The sequence below is a fragment of the Macaca nemestrina genome, chromosome 4, assembly GCF_043159975.1.
Source record: "Macaca nemestrina isolate mMacNem1 chromosome 4, mMacNem.hap1, whole genome shotgun sequence".
Taxonomy (NCBI): Eukaryota; Metazoa; Chordata; class Mammalia; order Primates; family Cercopithecidae; genus Macaca; species Macaca nemestrina.
In genome coordinates, this window is record NC_092128.1 from 144,622,961 (window position 1) to 144,642,413 (window position 19,453).

At 45.6% G+C, this 19,453-nt stretch overlaps 1 protein-coding gene across 4 annotated transcripts in view; it reads right to left on the minus strand.

The window, feature by feature from the left end:
- The window catches only part of GALNT17 (polypeptide N-acetylgalactosaminyltransferase 17), a 606,009-nt gene that overhangs the window by 41,236 nt on the left and 545,320 nt on the right, over positions 1 to 19,453 (minus strand). For 3 of the 4 annotated variants that reach the window (XM_011715329.3, XM_071095315.1, XM_071095317.1), the window contains 2 exons: positions 8,245 to 8,430; positions 3,773 to 3,910 (listed from right to left, as the gene is read on the minus strand). In XM_011715329.3, the coding sequence (XP_011713631.2) occupies positions 3,773 to 3,910; positions 8,245 to 8,430 (324 nt within the window). The remainder of the gene's footprint in view (positions 1 to 3,772; positions 3,911 to 8,244; positions 8,431 to 19,453) is intronic. The other variant, XM_071095316.1, reaches the window with a different exon arrangement.

Genomic DNA, 19,453 nt, shown 5'->3' on the forward strand with positions numbered 1-19,453 from the left:
CTCTCAAATCTTTGTCCTTATTTCAGATTATTTGCTTGGGATAAGAGTGGAGAAGAAACTATGATTGTCATTATTAAGCTTTTCAATACATGTGGCTCAAATTGCTTTTTAAAAGGCTTGTTTCAATTTGCACTATCACAGAGGATATGATTTTTTTTCATATTACTAAGGCCTTGCCTATAAAGTATCAACACATATTCCATGAAATGAATCTATGTTCGTTTGCAGATAGGAAAAAAAGAAAAACAAACCACCTCTGTGTATTTAATTTTTTATTTTCTTTGACTATGAAATAAATTTAAAATTGTCATGTATTTTTCATCCATGTGTATTTTTTCTTGTGTAACTGACCTTGTACTTTGTTTATTTTTCTTTGGGGATGTTTTATTTTGTTGTTTAAATCAAATTTTTAAAATAATGCCTGTAATCCCAGCACTTTGGGAGGCTGAGGCGACTGGATCACTTGAGGTCAGGAGTTCAAGACCAGCCTGGCCAACATGGCAAAACCTCATTTCTACAAAAACACAAAAATTAGCTGGACATGGTGGCGTGTGCCTGTGATCCCAGCTACTAGGGAGGCTGAGGCAGGAGAATTGCTAAAACCTGGGAGGTGGAGGTTGCGATGAGCCGAGATCACGCCACCGCACCCTAGCCTGGGTGACTGTCTCAAATAAAAAAAAAATTAACTTAACTTGCAAAGCTTATTATATATTAATGGTATTTGTTCATCTATAGCATTTGTGGTATATGTATTTCCAGTTTGGTGTATTATTTCTCTACTCAGTTGATATACAGATTATTTTAATATTTATGAGCTTGGATCCATGACACATTTCCTTTGTATTTCTTGCATGGCTTTCATTCTTAGAAAGCCCTTCCGGCCGGGCACGGTGGCTCACGCCTGTAATCCCAGCACTTTGGGAGGCCGAGGTGGGTGAATCACGAGGTCAACAGATCGAGACCATCCTGGCGAACATGGTGAAATCCTGTCTCTACTAAAAATACAAAAAATTAGCCGGGCGTGGTAGCAGGCACCTGTAGTCCCAGCTACTCGGGAGGCTGAGGCAGGAGAATGGCGTGAAACCGGGCGGCGGAGCTTACAGTGAGCAGAGATTGCGCCACTGCACTCCAGCCTGGGCAACAGAGCGAGACTCCAACTCAAAAAAAAAAAAAAAAAAAAAAAAGAAAGCCCTTTTTCATTCAGAGATGAGATTCATGACTATTTCCGCATGGTTATTTTATTATTTCTTTCATGTAGTGCTACAGTTCATCTGGAATCTACTTTGGTAAACGGTGAGCTGTAAAAATCTAAATTGATTTATTTTCCAAAGAGCTAGGAAATTGACCCGATTGTCTTAGGAATAATCCGTTCACTGCCCATTGTTGTTCGATTCTTCCTTTATATTTACTATTACTTAGATAATTAAAAAAAATTCATGCTTTTATTTTGGAGAAGAAAAGGCAAGGCAGTTTATATCTATTAATAACTACTGCTGTGTGCCAGGTGCTTTTTTTTTTTTTTTTGAGACAGAGTCTCACTCTGTCACCCAGGCTGGAGCGTAGTGGCGTGATCTCAGCTCACTGCAACCTCTGCCTACTGGGTTCAAGCGATTCTCCTGCCTTAGCCCCGAGTAGCTGGGATTACCTGCACCAGTCACCATGCTCAGCTAGTTTTATATATATATATATGTGTGTGTGTGTATGTGTGCGTGTATTATACAGGACTTCCCCATGTTGGCCAGGCTGGTCTTGAACTCCGGACTTCAAGTGATCCGCCTGCCTTGGCCTCCCAAAGTGATGGGATTACAGGCATGAGCCATGGCACTTGGCCACACCAGGTACTATTCTAAGAACTCTACATATCACAGCTCATTTTATACCCCCAGGAACCCTGGAGAGGAGATACTCTCCTTCCTCCCATTTTATAGATGAGGGAATGGCTGCCAAGAGGACCCACACGGCTGGTAACAGCCTACTAGGATTTGAACCCAGCAGGCTGGCTCCAGTCTTCATGTATCCCTAACCGCCCTAGAGACTGCCCTTGCAAGACGTGAGCATCCCATTCCAAATTCCAGCTCAAGAGGGTCACCACTCTACCCCGATGACTTAACCTGTGGTGGATTCACTTTCTCTAAAAGGCAGCAGGCAAAGAATAGGAAAATCCACAGTTGTAGAAAAATGTAAATACTCTAAGTCAAAGGGATTCTTCTTAGCTCTAAGCTGGTAATCACAGGGAGTCCCAGGGAAGAAAACCAGATTGCGGAGCTAATGGGGTATCTCAGCCAAATTGAGAGCACTCGGTTCCCTGCTCCTTGGCCTGACTGCGTGTCACCGATTCTATCTCAAACAGGTATCGCAAGGGAGAACGAGGTGGACGCGTGAGTGTTTCTATACGAAGATGTTCTCAGCAATGGTACTTGTGATTTTTTTTTTTTTTTTTTTTTTTGAGACGGAGTCATGCTCCGTCGTCCAGGCTGGAGTGCAGTGGCCGGATCTCAGCTCACTGCAAGCTCCGCCTCCCGGGTACATGCCATTCTCCTGCCTCAGCCTCCCAAGTAGCTGGGACTACAGGCGCCCGCCACTTCGCCCGGCTAGTTTTTTGTATTTTTTAGTAGAGACAGGGTTTCACCGTGTTAGCCAGGATGGTCTCGATCTCCTGACCTCGTGATCCGCCCGTCTCGGCCTCCCAAAGTGCTGGGATTACAGGCTTGAGCCACCGCGCCCGGCCTACTTGTGATATTTTAAAATTGGAAAAGTCACCAGTGTCTATGTTCTCAAGCAAAGTCCAGCTGACACAAAAAGTGGAACCATGTGTGGCTATTAATTACTGACAAAGAGTATTTCATGATACACTTACATATCCTGCATATCATTGAGTAAAATTTCAAACAATTAGGCATTGTGAATGGAATCGTTTTAGCAAAAAAAATACATGGGTATATACACATGCACACACATATACACGCACACACACACATACACACACACACACACACAGAGTCCAGAGGTCCATACATCAAAGTGTACATGTTATCTCTGGTATCCGGATCCCCACGTCCAATCTTGGCTTCGTGACTTATACGCTCTGTGACCTTCGGTAAGTTAGATAATTTCTCTAAGTTTCAGTTTTCTTATCAAGAAAACAGAAGGAACTCTAATCTCTCATAAGGTGAAGGTGAAATTAATCTGTATGCAAAAAACACTTAGAATACTGCCCAGTACTTCAAAAGCACTCAAATATTCACCCCTAGTATTATTGTTTTCAAAATGTTCTCAAATGCATATTGACGGTATTTGTAATAAGAGAAAAATCGCTTTGCTTTCAGGTTTAGAAAGGTGATATGATCACAGCATAGACAATCTGAGAACATTTCCTCCTTTCTTTGATGATAAGTGATTCCAGCCCACAGCACAGAGCAATGGAGGACTCCAACCCCCCTGCCTCTCTTTATATCCAAACTTCCTTCTCAATATCTCCATTCACAGGTCTCAGAGGACCTCAAAGTCAAAATTTCTCAAACAGGATTCATTATCTGCCACATATCTCAGGCAAAGAAGACTGTCATAGTCTTTTATCCATAGTCCATTATACATTCATCACATTTGTTCCCTACCCCAACCCCCTGGCTAGAGAGAATCTTGCTATCAGGGCCGGCACCTCCAAAAACCGCTCATTGAATGAATGAATGAGCAACTCTATTTCTCCCCAGCAAAGCAACCTACAGCATATTGAACAGCATTCCAAGCCAAAAGCATGCACGGTCTGATTTACCTCCCCGTAAGCAACGGTATTATTGTATCTTCTCATTTCTGGGTAAACATGGTCCAGGTACCACTGGAAATTCTTACACTTTAAACTTTTCCTTAAGGCTCTTCTTTCAGAGACATCACCGATGTCAATTCCCGGATTCTGAAAAGAGAGAGAAGCCAAGGGGTGTTAGTGACTATGGAGCTCTGGCCAGAGTGGGGCACAGGTGGAGTCACTTTCAGGGAAAGCTTCACATAGAAGATCTTAAGCCTGGGCCGGGTGCGGTGACTCATGCCTGTAATCCCAGCACTTTGGGAGGCCGAGGTGGGCCAATCACGAGGTCAGGAGATCGAGACCAGCTTGGCCAACATGGTAAAACTCCATCTCTACTAAAAATACAAGTAATTAGCTGGGTATGGTAGCGGGTGCCTATAATCTCAGCTACTCGGGAGGCTGAGGCAGGAAAATCGCTTGAACCCAGGAGGCAGAGGTTGCAGTATGCTGAGATCGCGCCACTGCACTCCATCCCGGGTGACAGTGTGAGACTGTCTAAAAAAAAAAAAGAGAAGATCTTGTGCCTCTTATGCTTATTCAGAAGGGTTTTTTTGTTGTTGTTCTGGTTTTATTGAGACGGGCTGGGAGTACAGTGGTGTGATCTCATCTCACTGCAACCTTGTCCTCTTGGGTTCAAGCAATTCTCCTGCCTCAGCCTCCCCAGTAGCTGGGATTCCAGGCTCACGCTACCACGCTTGGCTAATTTTTGTATTTTTAGAAGAGATGGGGTTTCATCATGTTGGCCAGGCTGGTCTTGAACTCCTGACCTCAAGTGATCGGCCAGCCTTGGCCTTCCAAAGTTCTGGGATTACAGGTGTGAGCCACCGCACCTGGCAGAAAGGGCGGTTTAAGGAGACCTATTTGACTCATCCAGATCCAGGCCAGGGAACCCTCCTTCCTGAGCAAAGTCAGGAACCTGCAACAACAAAGGTCCCAGCCAAGCCAACCATCCTTATCATTGCTGTGCAAATGGATTTCTGGGACACACTGATGTTGACGACTTACATTCTCAGTTTCTTCTCTTCCACATTTCCTTAGTAACTATCAGAGACAATTATTAGAGGAATTATTTGATTAGGACAAGAAAAGAAATGCCTACAACCACCTCCTGTCTTTCTTTCCTATACCTGCAAAATTTCTCCTTTTGTTGGCTCTTTGCGAAGTTCATTATATGCAGAAGTGAAAATCATTTCCCATTGCAAAGCTTGTAATGATGTTCTAATGAATAATTCACTCTGCTTTTACAGAAATGAACCTGTAATGGCTGCTGTGTGCTGACAGGGAAAATAAAGTATCTGAAATATGACTCCACAGACTCAGCTGCAAGATGGCCAGGAATTAGCAGAGACAGGATGCACTGGGGGGCCTAAGAGAAGACTTCCAATTATGTCATTAAGATCACTTGGGCAGTCAAACAGTGACTTTAAAGGGAAATCTCTTTAAATGTCCAATTTATTCAATCTCAAAGACAACCCTGAGCAGTAACCTTTAACTCTTTGTTTTAATATATTTAGCATGATTCATGAGATGGTCTTTTTTTTTTTTTCTGAGATGATGTCTGGCTCTTGTTGCCCAGGCTGGAGTGCAATGGTGCGATCTTGGCTCACTGCAACCTCTGTCTCCCAGGTTCAAGTGATTCTCCTACCTCAGCCTCCCAAGTAGCTGGGATTACAGGCATGCACCACCACGCCCAACTAATTTTGCATTTTTAGTGGAGACAGGATTTCTCCATGTTGGTCAGGCTGGTCTCAAACTCCCGACCTCAGGTGATCTGCCCGCCTCGGCCTCCCAAAGTACTGGGATTACAGGCGTGAGCTAATGGTCATTTTTAAAAAGGCTGGTAGGTTACCACTGGCATTTGGGACAAGAGATTGTCTGCAGTCACGGACAAAACACTTGGCTACAGTCAAAAGACTTGAGTTATTTGTAACTCTAAGTCACATCACCATTCCAGGTCAAAACTTGAGGCCAGGTGCAGTGTCTCACGCCTGTAATCCCAGCATTTTGGGAAGCTGAGGTGGGAGGATTGCTTGAGCCGAAGAGTTTGAGACCAGCCTGGGCAACCTGGCAAAACCTCGTCTCTACAAAAAATATAGAAGTTAGACAGGTAGAGGGCGCACGCCTGTGGTCCCAGCTATTCAGGAGGCTGAGGTGGGAGGATGGCTTGAACCTGGGAGATGGAAGTTACAGGGAACCAAGATCGTGCCACTACACTCCAGTCTGGGTGACAGAGTGAGACCCTATCTCAAAAAAATAAACAATTCCCCTTTACAAAGCAGGAATAATAATACCGATTTCACTATTTCACAGGGCTGGGGTGACGTTTTGTATGAGGACCTGAACTGACATCCCTGCCCATGTGCTTTGTGTGGGGCCTTAAGCAAGCCCCTTTTAGCTTCTCATAGCTTCAATTTCTTCATCTGTAAAATGAACATCACAAAACGTTCATATCAAGCTAGCATTTATGGAACACTTAATATTTGCTAAGCTGTGTTCTCAGCCTTATTTTATCTTCACGGGCATCCTATCAGGTAAATTTTAACAATTCGTGTTTATAGATGAGGAAACTGAGGCAGACAGTTCTTACGTCATGAGGTTGTTATGAGAATTAAATGAGATATTACAAATAACGATTTATTAGGTACCTGGGACATAGTAAGTGCTCAACAAATGTTACCTATATTTAAATAATAATGGCTAAAAGCACTTAATTGCTTAATAAAAGTGCTAAGTGGCCAGAAGGGGTTTTTTAATTCTTGAGAATGTATTTCAAAACCTATAACAACACTGAATAAATTCCTCACTTTTATCTTCTTGACCCGCAAATCTGGCACATATCCAACCGTATTTCTTCTGTTCTGGGCTCTAGCCTCCTGACACACAAGGGTTGTCATCTCTGAATGGGCACCACTCCAGGTGACTTTCCAGCATGGCTCAGACACCTATGGGTGCTCTGGCTGAGGAGATAAACTGACCTGTGGCTGAGGGTGCAAGTCACGCCACTGTGCAGCATAGGACGAACCACGCATCCTGTGCCAGGTGCCACTCTCAGCATGCCACATGTATGAATTCATTTAGTTCTTACAATCACCCCAGGAAGGAGAATCTGCTATTATCCTCATTTTACAGCTGAGGAAAATAAGGCACAGTTGACCCTCTATATCCACAGTTTCTACATCCATTGGTTCAACCAACTGCAGACTGAAAATATTTTTTAAAAGCCCAGCAAGAACAATATAACAATAAAAAAACACAAATAAAGCATAAGAAGTATTCACATAGCATTTACATTGTATTATCTATAAGTAATCTAGAGATGATTCAGCCATAAAAATAAATAATTTAACAGTATTTGCAATGACCTGGATGAGATTAGAGAGTATTATTCTAATGGAAAACCAAACACCATGTGTTTTCACTGATATGTGGGAGCTAAGCTATGAGGACACAAAGGCATAAGAATGATACAATGGACTTTGGGGACTTTGGGGGGAAGAGTGGGAGGGGGCGAGGGATAAAAGACAACAAATATGGTGCAGTGTATACTGCTCGGGTGATGGGTGCACCAGGATCTCACAAATCACCACTAAAGAACTTACTCATGTAACCAAATACCACCTGTACCCCGATAACTAATGGAAAAATAAAATTAAAAAAAAAAACACCTTTGTGCTACCATATATATATATATATATATATAGAGAGAGAGAGAGAGAGAGAGAGAGAGAGACGGGAGGTTATGCTTAGGTTATATGCAAATACTATGCCATTTTGTATCAGGGACTTGGGCATCTGTGAATTTTGCTATCCACAGGGAGTCCTGGAACGAATCCCCTGGGGATACCAAGGGATGAATGGTACAGAGAAGATGAGTGGATTTGGTCAAGAACTCCTGATTCACAAATGATAGAGCTGGGATTCAAACCACGCTGACGTACAACTACCGCACGACACTCCTGTGGGACTGCAGTAACATGGAGATTTCCTTGGGCCATCTTCTGAGCAGAATGCGGAGGAGAGCTGAAGAACTAGGGGATTTGGCATAGAGTAAAAGCATACGACACAGGGCAGCTGGAGCTCCACGGGAAGTCACACACAGTGACAGGATGAAGGGTCTGCTGCCAAATATCTGGGAAAGAACTTTGTGGACATAGCATATGATCAAGAGCAGGGCAGCCAGATTAACATAATAAGACTGGGATTAACACAATAAGACTCTTCTAATCTCTGTAAGTGGATTTAAAGACATTTCCATTGTGCTAGCCCTCGCGTTAGGCAGGAGTTCTAAAGCTGAGACATCTGTGAACCCCTTTGAAATGCATTCATAATTTTTCTAAGCATGAGCATTTTCTGGGGAGGAACGATTGGTTTATTAAAGAAATCGTGACCAAATAGTAAGGATCACTGTTCTGGGGTGGTGGGGAAAGGCTGGTGATCCCTACCTCCAGCGGCAGGTTCCACGCTATGTACACATGAGACTTATAATCGTCCATCCAGACCTCAGCAACGCGGAGAGCATTCCTCTTGGTGTAGAAGCCGATGTTGCTATTATATGGCTTCTTCTTCCGCTCAATGTGGGCCACCCGTGAGCAAGGAAGGACCTCCATGCTGCCCCCACAGAGCCATACCTAGGGGTACAAAGATTTCATCAGCCTGAAAAAGAAATTCCCAGAGGCTATGCCCCCTCCCCAAGCCCAAAAGCAATGGTTCAGCTGACTTTGCATACATGTGAAATACATTTTAATATATAAAGCCAATGAGAGGTTGTGCACGGCGGCTCATGCCTGTAATCCCAGCACTTTGGGAGGCCGAGGTGGGCAGATCACTTGAGTTCAGGAGTTAGAGACCAGCCTGGCTAACATGGTGAAACCCCTGAAAGGACACAAAGATAGATGTGTACCCGCCCCCCACCCGCTACACCCTTGTTCTGCTCTCTAATCTTTGCACATACCAGAGATTTCGTAAGTTCTGTGAGTACCTGGTTTTCTGCACGTACCAGAGATTTTGTTTTGCACATACCAGAGATTTTGTAAGTTCTGAGGCAAGGTCACAAGACGTGTTTAAGTAAGATAAACTCTTGCTGCCATAAACCTGCTCTCCCGCCTCAAAGTTTGAACCAAAATATCAGAAATGGCAGGAACCAATCATAGTTAGCCAAATCGCCTTGTTCAAACACTAGCCAATCATATATCTGATTTGTATAATAACTCTATGCCCACTTTTCTTAGACTATATAACATTGTTCGGAGCTGAGTGGGGGAGCTCTCCTGCCCGTCTCGTTTCACGAGCGAGGGAGAGTTCCAGGTTCGAACCTGTAATAAAGATCCTTGCTGCTTAGCTTTGACTCTGGACTCTGGTGGTCTTCTTCGGGGAATAAACGGTCTGGGCATAACACCCCGTCTCTATTAAAGATAGAAGGCCGGGCGCGGTGGCTCAAGCCTGTAATCCCAGCACTTTGGGAGGCCGAGACGGGCGGATCACGAGGTCAGGAGATTGAGACCATCCTGGCGAACACGGTGAAACCCCGTCTCTACTAAAAAATACAAAAAACTAGCCGGGCAAGGCGGCGGGCGCCTGTAGTCCCAGCTACTCGGGAGGCTGAGGCAGGAGAATGGCGTAAACCCAGGGGGCGGAGCTTGCAGTGAGCTGAGATCCGGCCACTGCACTCCAGCCCGGGCTACAGAGCCAGACTCCGTCTCAAAAAAAAAACAAAAAACAAAAACAAACAAAAAAAAAACAACAAAAAAAAATAAAGATAGAAAAATTAGCCAGGCATGATGGCATGCGCCTATAATCCCAGCTACTCGGGAGGTTGAGGCACAAGAATCACTTGAACCTGGGAGGTGGAGGTTGCAGTGAGCTGAGACCGCGCCACTGCACTCCAGCCTGGTTGACAGAGCAAGAGTCTGTTTCTAAATACATAAATAAATAAATAAAGCAAGCCAATGAAAGTTCAAGGCTGGTTTGTTACTGCTGTGTGGTCTAACATAACCTGACTAAAACATACAAAAAAGAGGCTTGTGAGAATTCTTATAGAAACAACAGCTCAGAATATAAAATCCACCCCTAGGTACGAAAGGCCCATAAACCTAAGCTGGCCATGGCAGCACAAGAGTTTTCTTAAGTTCTCAATAAGGCACAACTGGCATTCCTGAAGGTTGCCTTTCCCACCTGGCTGAAGCTATGCCCTGCCAATGTAGAATGGAAAATTCATACTAAGAAACAGATCTTCTTTATTCATATCAGCACAAGCTGTGTATAATGATTTAGTTCTGTGGTGTGTTTTGTTTTGAGACAGGGTCTCTCTCTGTCACCCGGACTGGAGTGCAGTGGTGCAATCATAGCTCACTGTAACTTTCAACTCCTGGCTTCAAGTGATCCTCCTGCCTCAGCCTTCCAAGTAGCTGGGACTACAGGTATGTGCCTCCATGCCCAGTTAATTTTTAAATATTTTTTGTAGAGATGAGGTCTCACTATGTTGCCCAGGCTGGTCTCACACTCCTGGCCTCAAGCGATTCTTCCACCTAGGCCTCCCAAAGTGTTGGTATTACAAGCATGCGCCACTACTCCCAGCCTAGTTCTACACTGTTAATATGCTCTACTTTGGAGTCCTGTGGGTACAGATGCCAAGCCTTCTGGAAGCATCCACTCCAATGCCATCATGAGCAGCTGTCGCTTGCTATTACTGAACTATTCAGAAGGAAGGCTGCAATGATGGCTGCCTTTGAGGGATGCAAAAGCCCAAGGACGTGGGACTTCCCATCCCTCTGCACGGGGATGGCAGGCACCTAGGCTGTAAGGCCCTGCTCCAAAAGGAAAGCTGGACCATCCAACTTCTCTTGGTCCAGGTGGGAAAATAAAAAAATAAAAACCTTATTGTCAAGAAAAAATTAATTTATGGAAATGAAGTTCCCAGTACCAGTAGAAAAAAAGGAAAATGACAGAAAAGTTTCTGTGAGGGACCTGTGAGGCTGTTCTGCTGTGAAGACACTGTATGCTCTGCATAAGTGACAGTTTTTGCAGGTGAGCTGACTCAGGTAGGTTTTCTCCAAGATGAGTCACTTCAAGCCATTCCACCTTTAGTCTCCCAGTAACTGCCATAGCAAGAATACTGGGACACTCTTGAGTGTCGGCATACCCCCTTCTTGACTTTTGTTGACTGAATTTGGTGGCAAAATTTGTTTGGGTGTGTATGATGTTTTGTTTCTATTTCCCAACTTTGGTTATACTACGGGGAAATGATACAGATAGAAAATTCTCCCATAAAGCAAGAATCCTCACTTTGCTTGCTTCTTCCAGGAGGAACTGTAGGCTAAGTGGTTAGCAGAGAATAGATGTTCCAGACTTCTTTGATCTGGGACTGGACAGCTAGATGCCCTAGCATGTTAGGTTAGACCCAGCTGCTGGCCACGGAAGGAAGTCAAGGAGGCTAAATGTTGGCAAAGGGCCTGAGAATAGAGACAAGAAATTGGTGTCTTAGAGACTAAAACAAGGCAGCTGAATTTCAAGGGATGGACAATATATAAAGAATCAGGGTCTCACAATGATGTTGCAAGACTCAGGGAATGAATGAAAAGATGTACCACATTCAAGGACTGGAAGAATTAACATTGTCAAGATGGTAATATACCCAAAATTGATCTAAAAATTCAACACAATCCCTATAAAAATCCCAGCTGGATTCCTTGAAGAAATTAACAAGCAGATCCTAAAGTTCATAAGGAAAAACAAGGGACCTCAAATAGCTAAAGCAACCTTGAAAAGAACAAACTGGGAGGACTTCACTCCCCAATTTCAAAATTTAATACAAAGCTACTATAGTCAAGATGGTGTGGTACTGGCATAAGGACAGACATACAGATCAATAGAATAGAACTGAGGTCCAGAAATAAACTCTCACACTTATGGTCAACTAACTTTCAACAAGGGTGTCAAGACAATTCACTGGGATAAGGAATAATATCTTCAACAAATTGTGCTGGGACAACATGCAAAAGAATGGACATGGCTCCTACCTCACACCATATGAAAAATTAACTCAAAATGGATCAATGGCCTAAACCAAGAGCTAAAACTATAAAACTCTTAGAGTAAAAATTCATGACTTTCAATTAAGCAAATGTCCAACAATTGATTAATGCATAAACAAAATGTAACATATCCATATGATGGAATATTATTTGGGAAAAAATGAAATGTTGATACATGCTACAATATGGATAAACCTGGAAAGCATGCTAAGCAAAATAAGCAAGTCACAAAGGACTATATATTCTATGATTCCATTTATATCACATGTCTGGTAAATAAATTGATGCTTGCTTGGGAGGTGGTGGGTGGGGGGGGCTGGAGGAAGGTAGAGTGACTGCTAATGGGTTTGGGGTTTCTTTTTAGGGTGATCAAAACATTCTAATATTGACTGTGGTGAACTTTGCACAGCTCAAACATACTGAAAAAACCATTGAGTGGCACACTTCAAATGGACGAATTGTAAGGGTATGTGAATATATCTACAAAGCCGTTATAAAAATAGATAGATAGATAGATAGATAGATAGATAGATAGATAGATAGATAGATAGACAGACAGACAGACAGATAGAGAGATGGGGGAAAGTAGATGCAGGGGTGAATCTGTTTGGGGAGGCTCAGGAGGACAGATGGAAGCAAAGCAGAGCTCTTCAAGAACTCATTACTTAGCAGGGATGACAGACACAGGTGCATAAGAGACCTTAGCAAAAGCCTGAAACCCTATCATGAGAACGGAGGTGCCAAGTGGGAACAGAACCCACAAGCCAGGCTGACTTGGCACCACATCCTCCATAAACCATCCAGACCAAGGTCAGAATGGGTTTCACGCCTGGGGTGCAGCCAAACTGCCAAGAGGGTTCAAGTGGATGTAGCTGTTAGGAGTGGAGGTGAGAGGATGGAGAAGCCAGATGTTGGCTGTGTTAGCCCTGTGTTGGACACCAAGCCTTTTAAGCAAGGGGAGGGAGATGGTAAACAGATATGTGGCAGGAAGCTCAGCACATCTGTCCTGTGTGGCAGAGACATGGGCTTCCTGTCCTGGGCTCTGTGGTGTGGATATCAGCCAGCACACTCAGTGGGCATTGACCTAGGGTCCCTCAGCTCTCCCTGTAAAGTCTGGGGAGGACTGAGGGGCTCCTGGGCTGGCAGATGTCTTGAAGGCATGCCCCACTGTGGGGTCTAGCAAGCCCAGGGTGAACTGCCAGGGTCAGTGCCTGCCCAGGAATCCTGCTGCTGGCCTGGATGCCCACAACATTGCCATTGCCGGGCATGCATTGTGGTCATTATCCTGCCTGCCCCAGCCTACTCTGCACTTTAGCTCATCACCTCCAGTGACTCAGACTGGATTTAAAATCCTAAGCATGAACTATCATTAGCAGCACCTCTTGGGTGAGACAGAAAACGACGTCTCCTCTTGCTCTCCTCTCCTCTCCTCTGCTCTCCACTTTCACAGCTCCCTCCCCTTAGAGAGGCCAGTATACCCGCTCTGCCTGCTCCAGACCCCAGGACCAGTCCAGTAATGACAGAAAACACCAAACACCAACTCCCTCATCAGCTCATCACAGATGAGGAAACTGAGGGTAAGAGAGGCGGAGTAAGTGATTTATAACCCCACAGTCAGTAAGGGGAGAAGTCAGAACCACACCCTCCACCACATGTGACAGCAGCAGGCACTGGCTTCTCCTGCCCAGGGAGAGCTGACCAACAGCCTGTAGACCGCTTGGCTCCTCCTCAGCCACAGCCCTGTCCCTCACTCCAGGTGCCTGGTTGGCACCTCTGACCTGCATTGTAACCACAATGATCAGGGGAAACAGTGAGGACAGAGCTGGGTGTATGCGTATATCCAGAGGAAGTTCCATGGATCTGGAGTGGCACCAATGATATCCTAGGGTAGGAGGTCAAAGCCTGCTGCTGCACAAAGCCATGTGGCAGCATGGCTGTGCAAGGGACGCTGGAAGATGCCTGGGAGACAAGTGATTCTCTAGGTCCAAGGCTCTGCTCTATGTTGCTTGGCAGTGATCACCGGCAGAGCTCATGGGCTGGCTCTAAGTGACGATAAGCTGATGTGAAGTCTGCCAGTGGTTAAGCAACCAGGCCTACATAGCAGAAGGAAAGAAATGCAAGAAAGTGGACTGAAGGCTTTGAGCCTTAGCAATAAACCAACAGTCCAGCTAAGTCCCCTATGGAGGGGTATTCCCAGAAGGAGTGATATCCAACCTTGGCCTCCGAGTCCACCCAAGAGGTCTGGAAGCAAAAGGGGCACCCTCCCTCTAAAGGGAGCGATCCAGTTTATGTTTCTACCACACATAAGACCCAGCTATGAGTATCCCAAGTACAGCTGGTCCCAAGAAAGGGTCCTGTGGATCTGTTCTCTACATCAATGTTTACCAGCCCACATGGCGAGTTCCTAGGCGGGCTGAAGAAATGATACTGAAGGGAAATGCAGAGAAAGGTGGGAACCAGACCCTGATTGGCATGTCTCTGATGCCAAGAAGGAAGAGCAGAGGGAAGTGCCCAAATGGAAAGCACCCCAGGCTGTGGCTCCTCAGACAGTGGAGGCAGGACTCCTTCCAGATGGGTTGGAATGGGCCAAGTGGAGGGCACGCTCCAAGCTCTGGGATCCCTCCTGGGGGCAAAGAACCCACCGCAGGGTTCTCGGTGACCCCGTGCTAGGGAAGTTGGGAAGTGGCCATGCTTAAATGGATATGGGCCTCCAGGAGGTATGGTGACTCCAGAAACAGATACTCATCTATTAATTTATTTGTTCATCAAAAAATGATCCATTCAGGGCCTACTGGGCAGGGCAGGGGGATGAAATGAGAGGTGCTAGCAGACAAGGTCCTTGCTGTCATGAAGTGGGTAATCTAGCAAGGGAAATGCATTAATCAAAGAATCACAGGCGGAAATGCACCATCACAAAGGGAGCTTTTCCTTGAGGGAAAACAACACAGGGCTAAAAATCTAGCATGTAACACGGGGATGCAGCCAGTGGGCTCAGAGAAAGTATCCCCCAGGAAAGGATACTAAGGTGAAGTCTGAAGGGCTAGGCTGAGCTGAGTAGAGGAAGTGGGCAGCAGACCCAAGCCCAGAGGCAGCCAGCACAGTTGCAATGACCTTGTGAAGGAGAGAGCAGAGTGTGCTGGACAGTACTCAAAGATGGCAGCAACAATTCCACCCACGCTCGTTGGCAATGTGACTTTTTTGCTCTTCCTATAAAAAGGCTGAACCTATTTCCCTTCCCCTTGAATCTGGGCTGACTTTATTACGACTTCCATTGATTAACAGAATGCAGATGTGACGTCTCACACAACCCAAGACTAGGCCTTAGAGACTCTGCGGCTTGCATTTTCTTCCTCTTGGAATTCTGAGCCCATCAGGCTGTAAGGAAGCTAAGGATAAAAGACAATGGAGCAATAGAGGTCCAGCTATTCCAGACATCATGGCTGAAGACCAAGGCATGGGAGTGAGGCCATGTGAGACTGGACACCCCCAAGACAACCCATCAATGGGTTGCGTGCGTGCGTGCATGCCGTTGCGTGCGTGCGTGCCAGTGCGTGCCAGTGCGTGCGTGCGTGCCAGTGCATGCATGAGCACAGCCAGCGCCATGTGGAGCAGAGGAACCACCTGGCTGACCCCAGCCCAAACTTCCAAACTTCAGAATCTTAATCAAATCAATTGTTATTGAGGGCACTAAATTTGGGCTTACACAGCAATAGATACACAGATACACAGAGGATATTCAAAGAGCTGAAAGAATAGCCATGTGGCTGGAACGCCAAAAATGGATTCAGAAAGTAGGGATGGAACAGAGGAGAGAAGTGGAAAACATTGGAGAGGCAGGCAGGGTTCACACCAGGCAATGATCTGGAGGTCATGTTAAAAAGAAATTGATCTTTGTTGTAATGAGAAGCCACTGAAGGGTTTGGGTTTGAAAAGATCACTCTGGCTGAACTGTGGGGAAAAGACTGGCAGCATGAAGAGGGGAGATGGAGAAAACAAGAAGGCCTTGCTATTTTGCAGGGAAGAAGAGCTGACAGCTTTAGCGACAGCAACAAAATAGAGATGTAGATAAATTTGAAGGTTTTTTTTTTTTTTTTTTTTTTTTTTTTTTTTTTTTTTTGAGACAGTCTTGCTCTGTCACCCAGGCTGGAGGGCAGTGGCATGATCTTGGTTCACTGCAACCTCCACCTCCCAGATTCAAACAATTTTCCTGCCTGAGCCTCCCCAGTAGTTGGGATGACAGGTGTGTGCCACCATGGCTGGCTAACTGTTGTATTTTTAGTAGAGATGGAGTTTTACCATGTTGGCCAGACTGGTCTTGAACTCCTGACCTTAAGTGATCCACCTGCCTCAGCCTCCTGAAGTACTGGGATGACAGGCGTGAGCCACCATGCCTGGCTGAGGGAATTTTAATAGGCAAAATCACCAACAATAGATTGGATATGGCTTGGAAGGAGAAGGAGGGTTATGAATGACTCCTAGCTTTCCTGCTTAGCCACTGGATATACTGAAGCTTCATTCACTGGGGCAAAAAGCCTGCCCTAACCTACCCAGGCCTCTGGAATGTGGGAGGGATGAGGCCAAAGAAACCATCACAAGACTCTGGGGGCTGGGAAGTCTTAGGCAGGACACATTGTTCTGCTTCCTGACAGTTGATGGTCCTGGAAGAAGAGGACACTATAGGAGGTGAATGTCCACAGGTGGGATTGATTTTCATCATTTTGGAGAGTCTTCAGGGACTTTCTTAGCCACTGGATATACTGCAGCTTCATTCACTAGGCCAAAAAGCCTGCCTAAACCTACCCAAGCCTCTGGAATATGGGAGGGATGAGGCAAAAGAAACCATCACAAGACTCTGGGGGCTGGGGAGTCTTAGGCAGGACACATTGTTCTGCTTCCTGACAGTTGATGATCCTGGAAGAAGAGACACTATGGGAGATGAATGTCAATGGGTGGGATTGATTTTCACCATTTTGGAGAGTCTTCAGTGGCACGTTGGTTTAATTACATCTTTTGATACATGTTTTATTCATACATTCAACTTCATCATTTAATAAATCCTTTCACTAGGCCCAGTGCAGTGGCATATGACTGGAATCCCAGCAATTTGGGAGGCTGAGGCAGGAGGATTACTTGAGGCCAGGAGTTCAAGACCAGCCTGGGCAACATGGCGAGACACAGCCTCTACAAAAAACATTAAATAATTAGCCAGGTGTGGTGGCACAGGGTGATGGTCTCATCTACTCAGGAGGCTGAGACAGGAGGATCACTTGAGCCCATGAATTCAAGGCTGCAGTGAGCTGTGATGATGCCACTGCACTCCAGCCTGAGTGACAGAGCAAGACCCTGTCAATCCATCCATCCATCCATCCATCCATCCATCCATCCATCCATCCATCCACCCACCCACCCATCCCCCCATCCACCCATCCACCCATCCATCCATAAAATGAAATAACATTACAAACACCTGGATCCCACCCCAGCCCTATAAATCACATTCCCCAGGGATGAAGTTGAGGCACCTGGGGTTGTATGTAAAAAGGTCCCCCATGGGATTGAGATGTGTAGCCACATTTGGGAGCCACCAGCTTAGAAGGCTTCTAATATCGTTTCCAGGGTTGTGATCTGATGACTCAATTTTACAGAAGCTGAAAGAATTTAAGCAAGGGTTGTGCTCTGCCACAGCCTGGACAGCTGGATAGTAGCTTCAGGGACCCCAGGAAGAGCCACAGGCAACAAATGAGGATGCAGGGTGCCAGGTGCTGTGCAGGCCACCTGCTCCCCTGGGCACCTGTCACTGAGGAGCCTAGGCAGCCAGGGAGGAAAGAGGAGGCCAAGCCATCAAAACCAACATGACTGGTTCATTTATATTCACTATTCTCATAGGCTATGGGCTCCAAACACTTTTGATGTTTAAAAATGTAAAGCATACCTTCTCCAATATGTTTACTTTATTCATTTTTCAGTACATGCACATACTACTATGCTAATATACTTTACACATGAAAAATTTATAGATATATAGAAATCCAAAAATTAGAACATTAGAATATGAGAGCTAATATATTCCTCTTGTCCCTCTAATGGTCCACATCATCTTGTGTACCCCACTTTGGAATCCACTGCCCTAAGAGTAAGGGGGCTGCTCTCACTTCATGTCACAGAATTCTAATATTCAAGGTCTGGTCTTGTCCTATGACTTTTAGAGGCCAGGAGTTTCTCAAAAGCAGCAGGAAGTATCATTCAGGCATAAGTAGGTTTGCAGCCAAAATATTCTAGTGAGCGTTTTCAACCGTGTCATTAGATTGAGAACAGTGGGTGCCCTGATTATGTGAAAGCCACTTTTCCTGGGATCTTCAAGGCACTAACAGGGGGCAGCTCTCTCGAAAGAGCCTGCATGCTATTACAGCAGGTGGCCTGGAGCAGAAAGACGGTGAGTCCTCTCTCCCCACCACCCCCGTCACTCAAATTCAGCAAGGAAGCTGCTTATACCAGAAAGAAACCCAGGCACCATCCTCACCACTTCCTCCCTAGGCGCCAGCCAATCCATCACCAAGTCCTGCAGATGATGCCTCTTCACTATGGCTCAACTGCATCCACTTCCTTTCACATCCACTATGGCCACCAGATCATCTTCTCCTCCCTCATCACCCTGGTGCAAGCTATGACCATCTGGACCACAGCCATCACTTCCGAATCCAACTCCATTCAGTCTGACCTCCACTCAGCAGCCAGGGTGGAACTGACCATTCCACGGCCCTGCAAACTTCGATGGCTCCCACCGACCACTCTGAAAATAAATCCTCAATCTTCATGTGGTCTTCAAAGTCTCCCCCTGCAGCCTCATCTCTGCAGCTCCCCGCAACCCCAAGGTATTTCTTTTTATCCTTCCCTGTGCCCCATTCCTATCCAGGACACTCCTTCCCCATCTGCCTAGTTAACTCCTAATCAAACTTTGGCCTTCAGCTCCATCAGTACTTACTTAAGGAAGCCCCAGATAAAAGCAGAGCTCCCTATAACATGCCAGCATAGCGCTTATCACAGTTGTAATTTTATGAGCTGCCAGCATACGGGCGTGCAAAAAAATTACTTTCTCCGTTCTTTACTAGGCTGTTAGCTCAACGAGGACAGAACTGTGTCATCCTGTGTCCCTACTGCCCAGCACTGTGCCTGGAACATAAGTAAGTACCCAATGAGTTCTGAGTTCTTAATCAATGAGTGAATGTGTGCATACACTAATGAATGGAGAGGGGCTGGAGGGAGTAAGCAGGGAAATTCTCTGGAGAGCGGGCCTAGGAGGTGGGAAAACAGGAACAAATTAAAGAAAGGAAAAGAAAATAGACTAGAGGATATAATATGCCAGGCAGAGAAAGTTAAAGTACTTCAACCAAGGGCCCTTATAGAACTCAACACCAGCTAAATTTGAGTCTCTGCCCAACCTCTCTTCCCACAAACCCAGAACCACCCTGGTGCTTCTAAGAACGCTGTTCCTTGGCACCCCTTCTGTTGCAAATCCACCCTACAGTACGTCAACACCAGCCAGCCCAGCCCACCCTGGAATCAGTGGGGAGATGTTCTCTAGCACGAGCTGAGATAGACCCAGGAAAGATCAATCATTTTA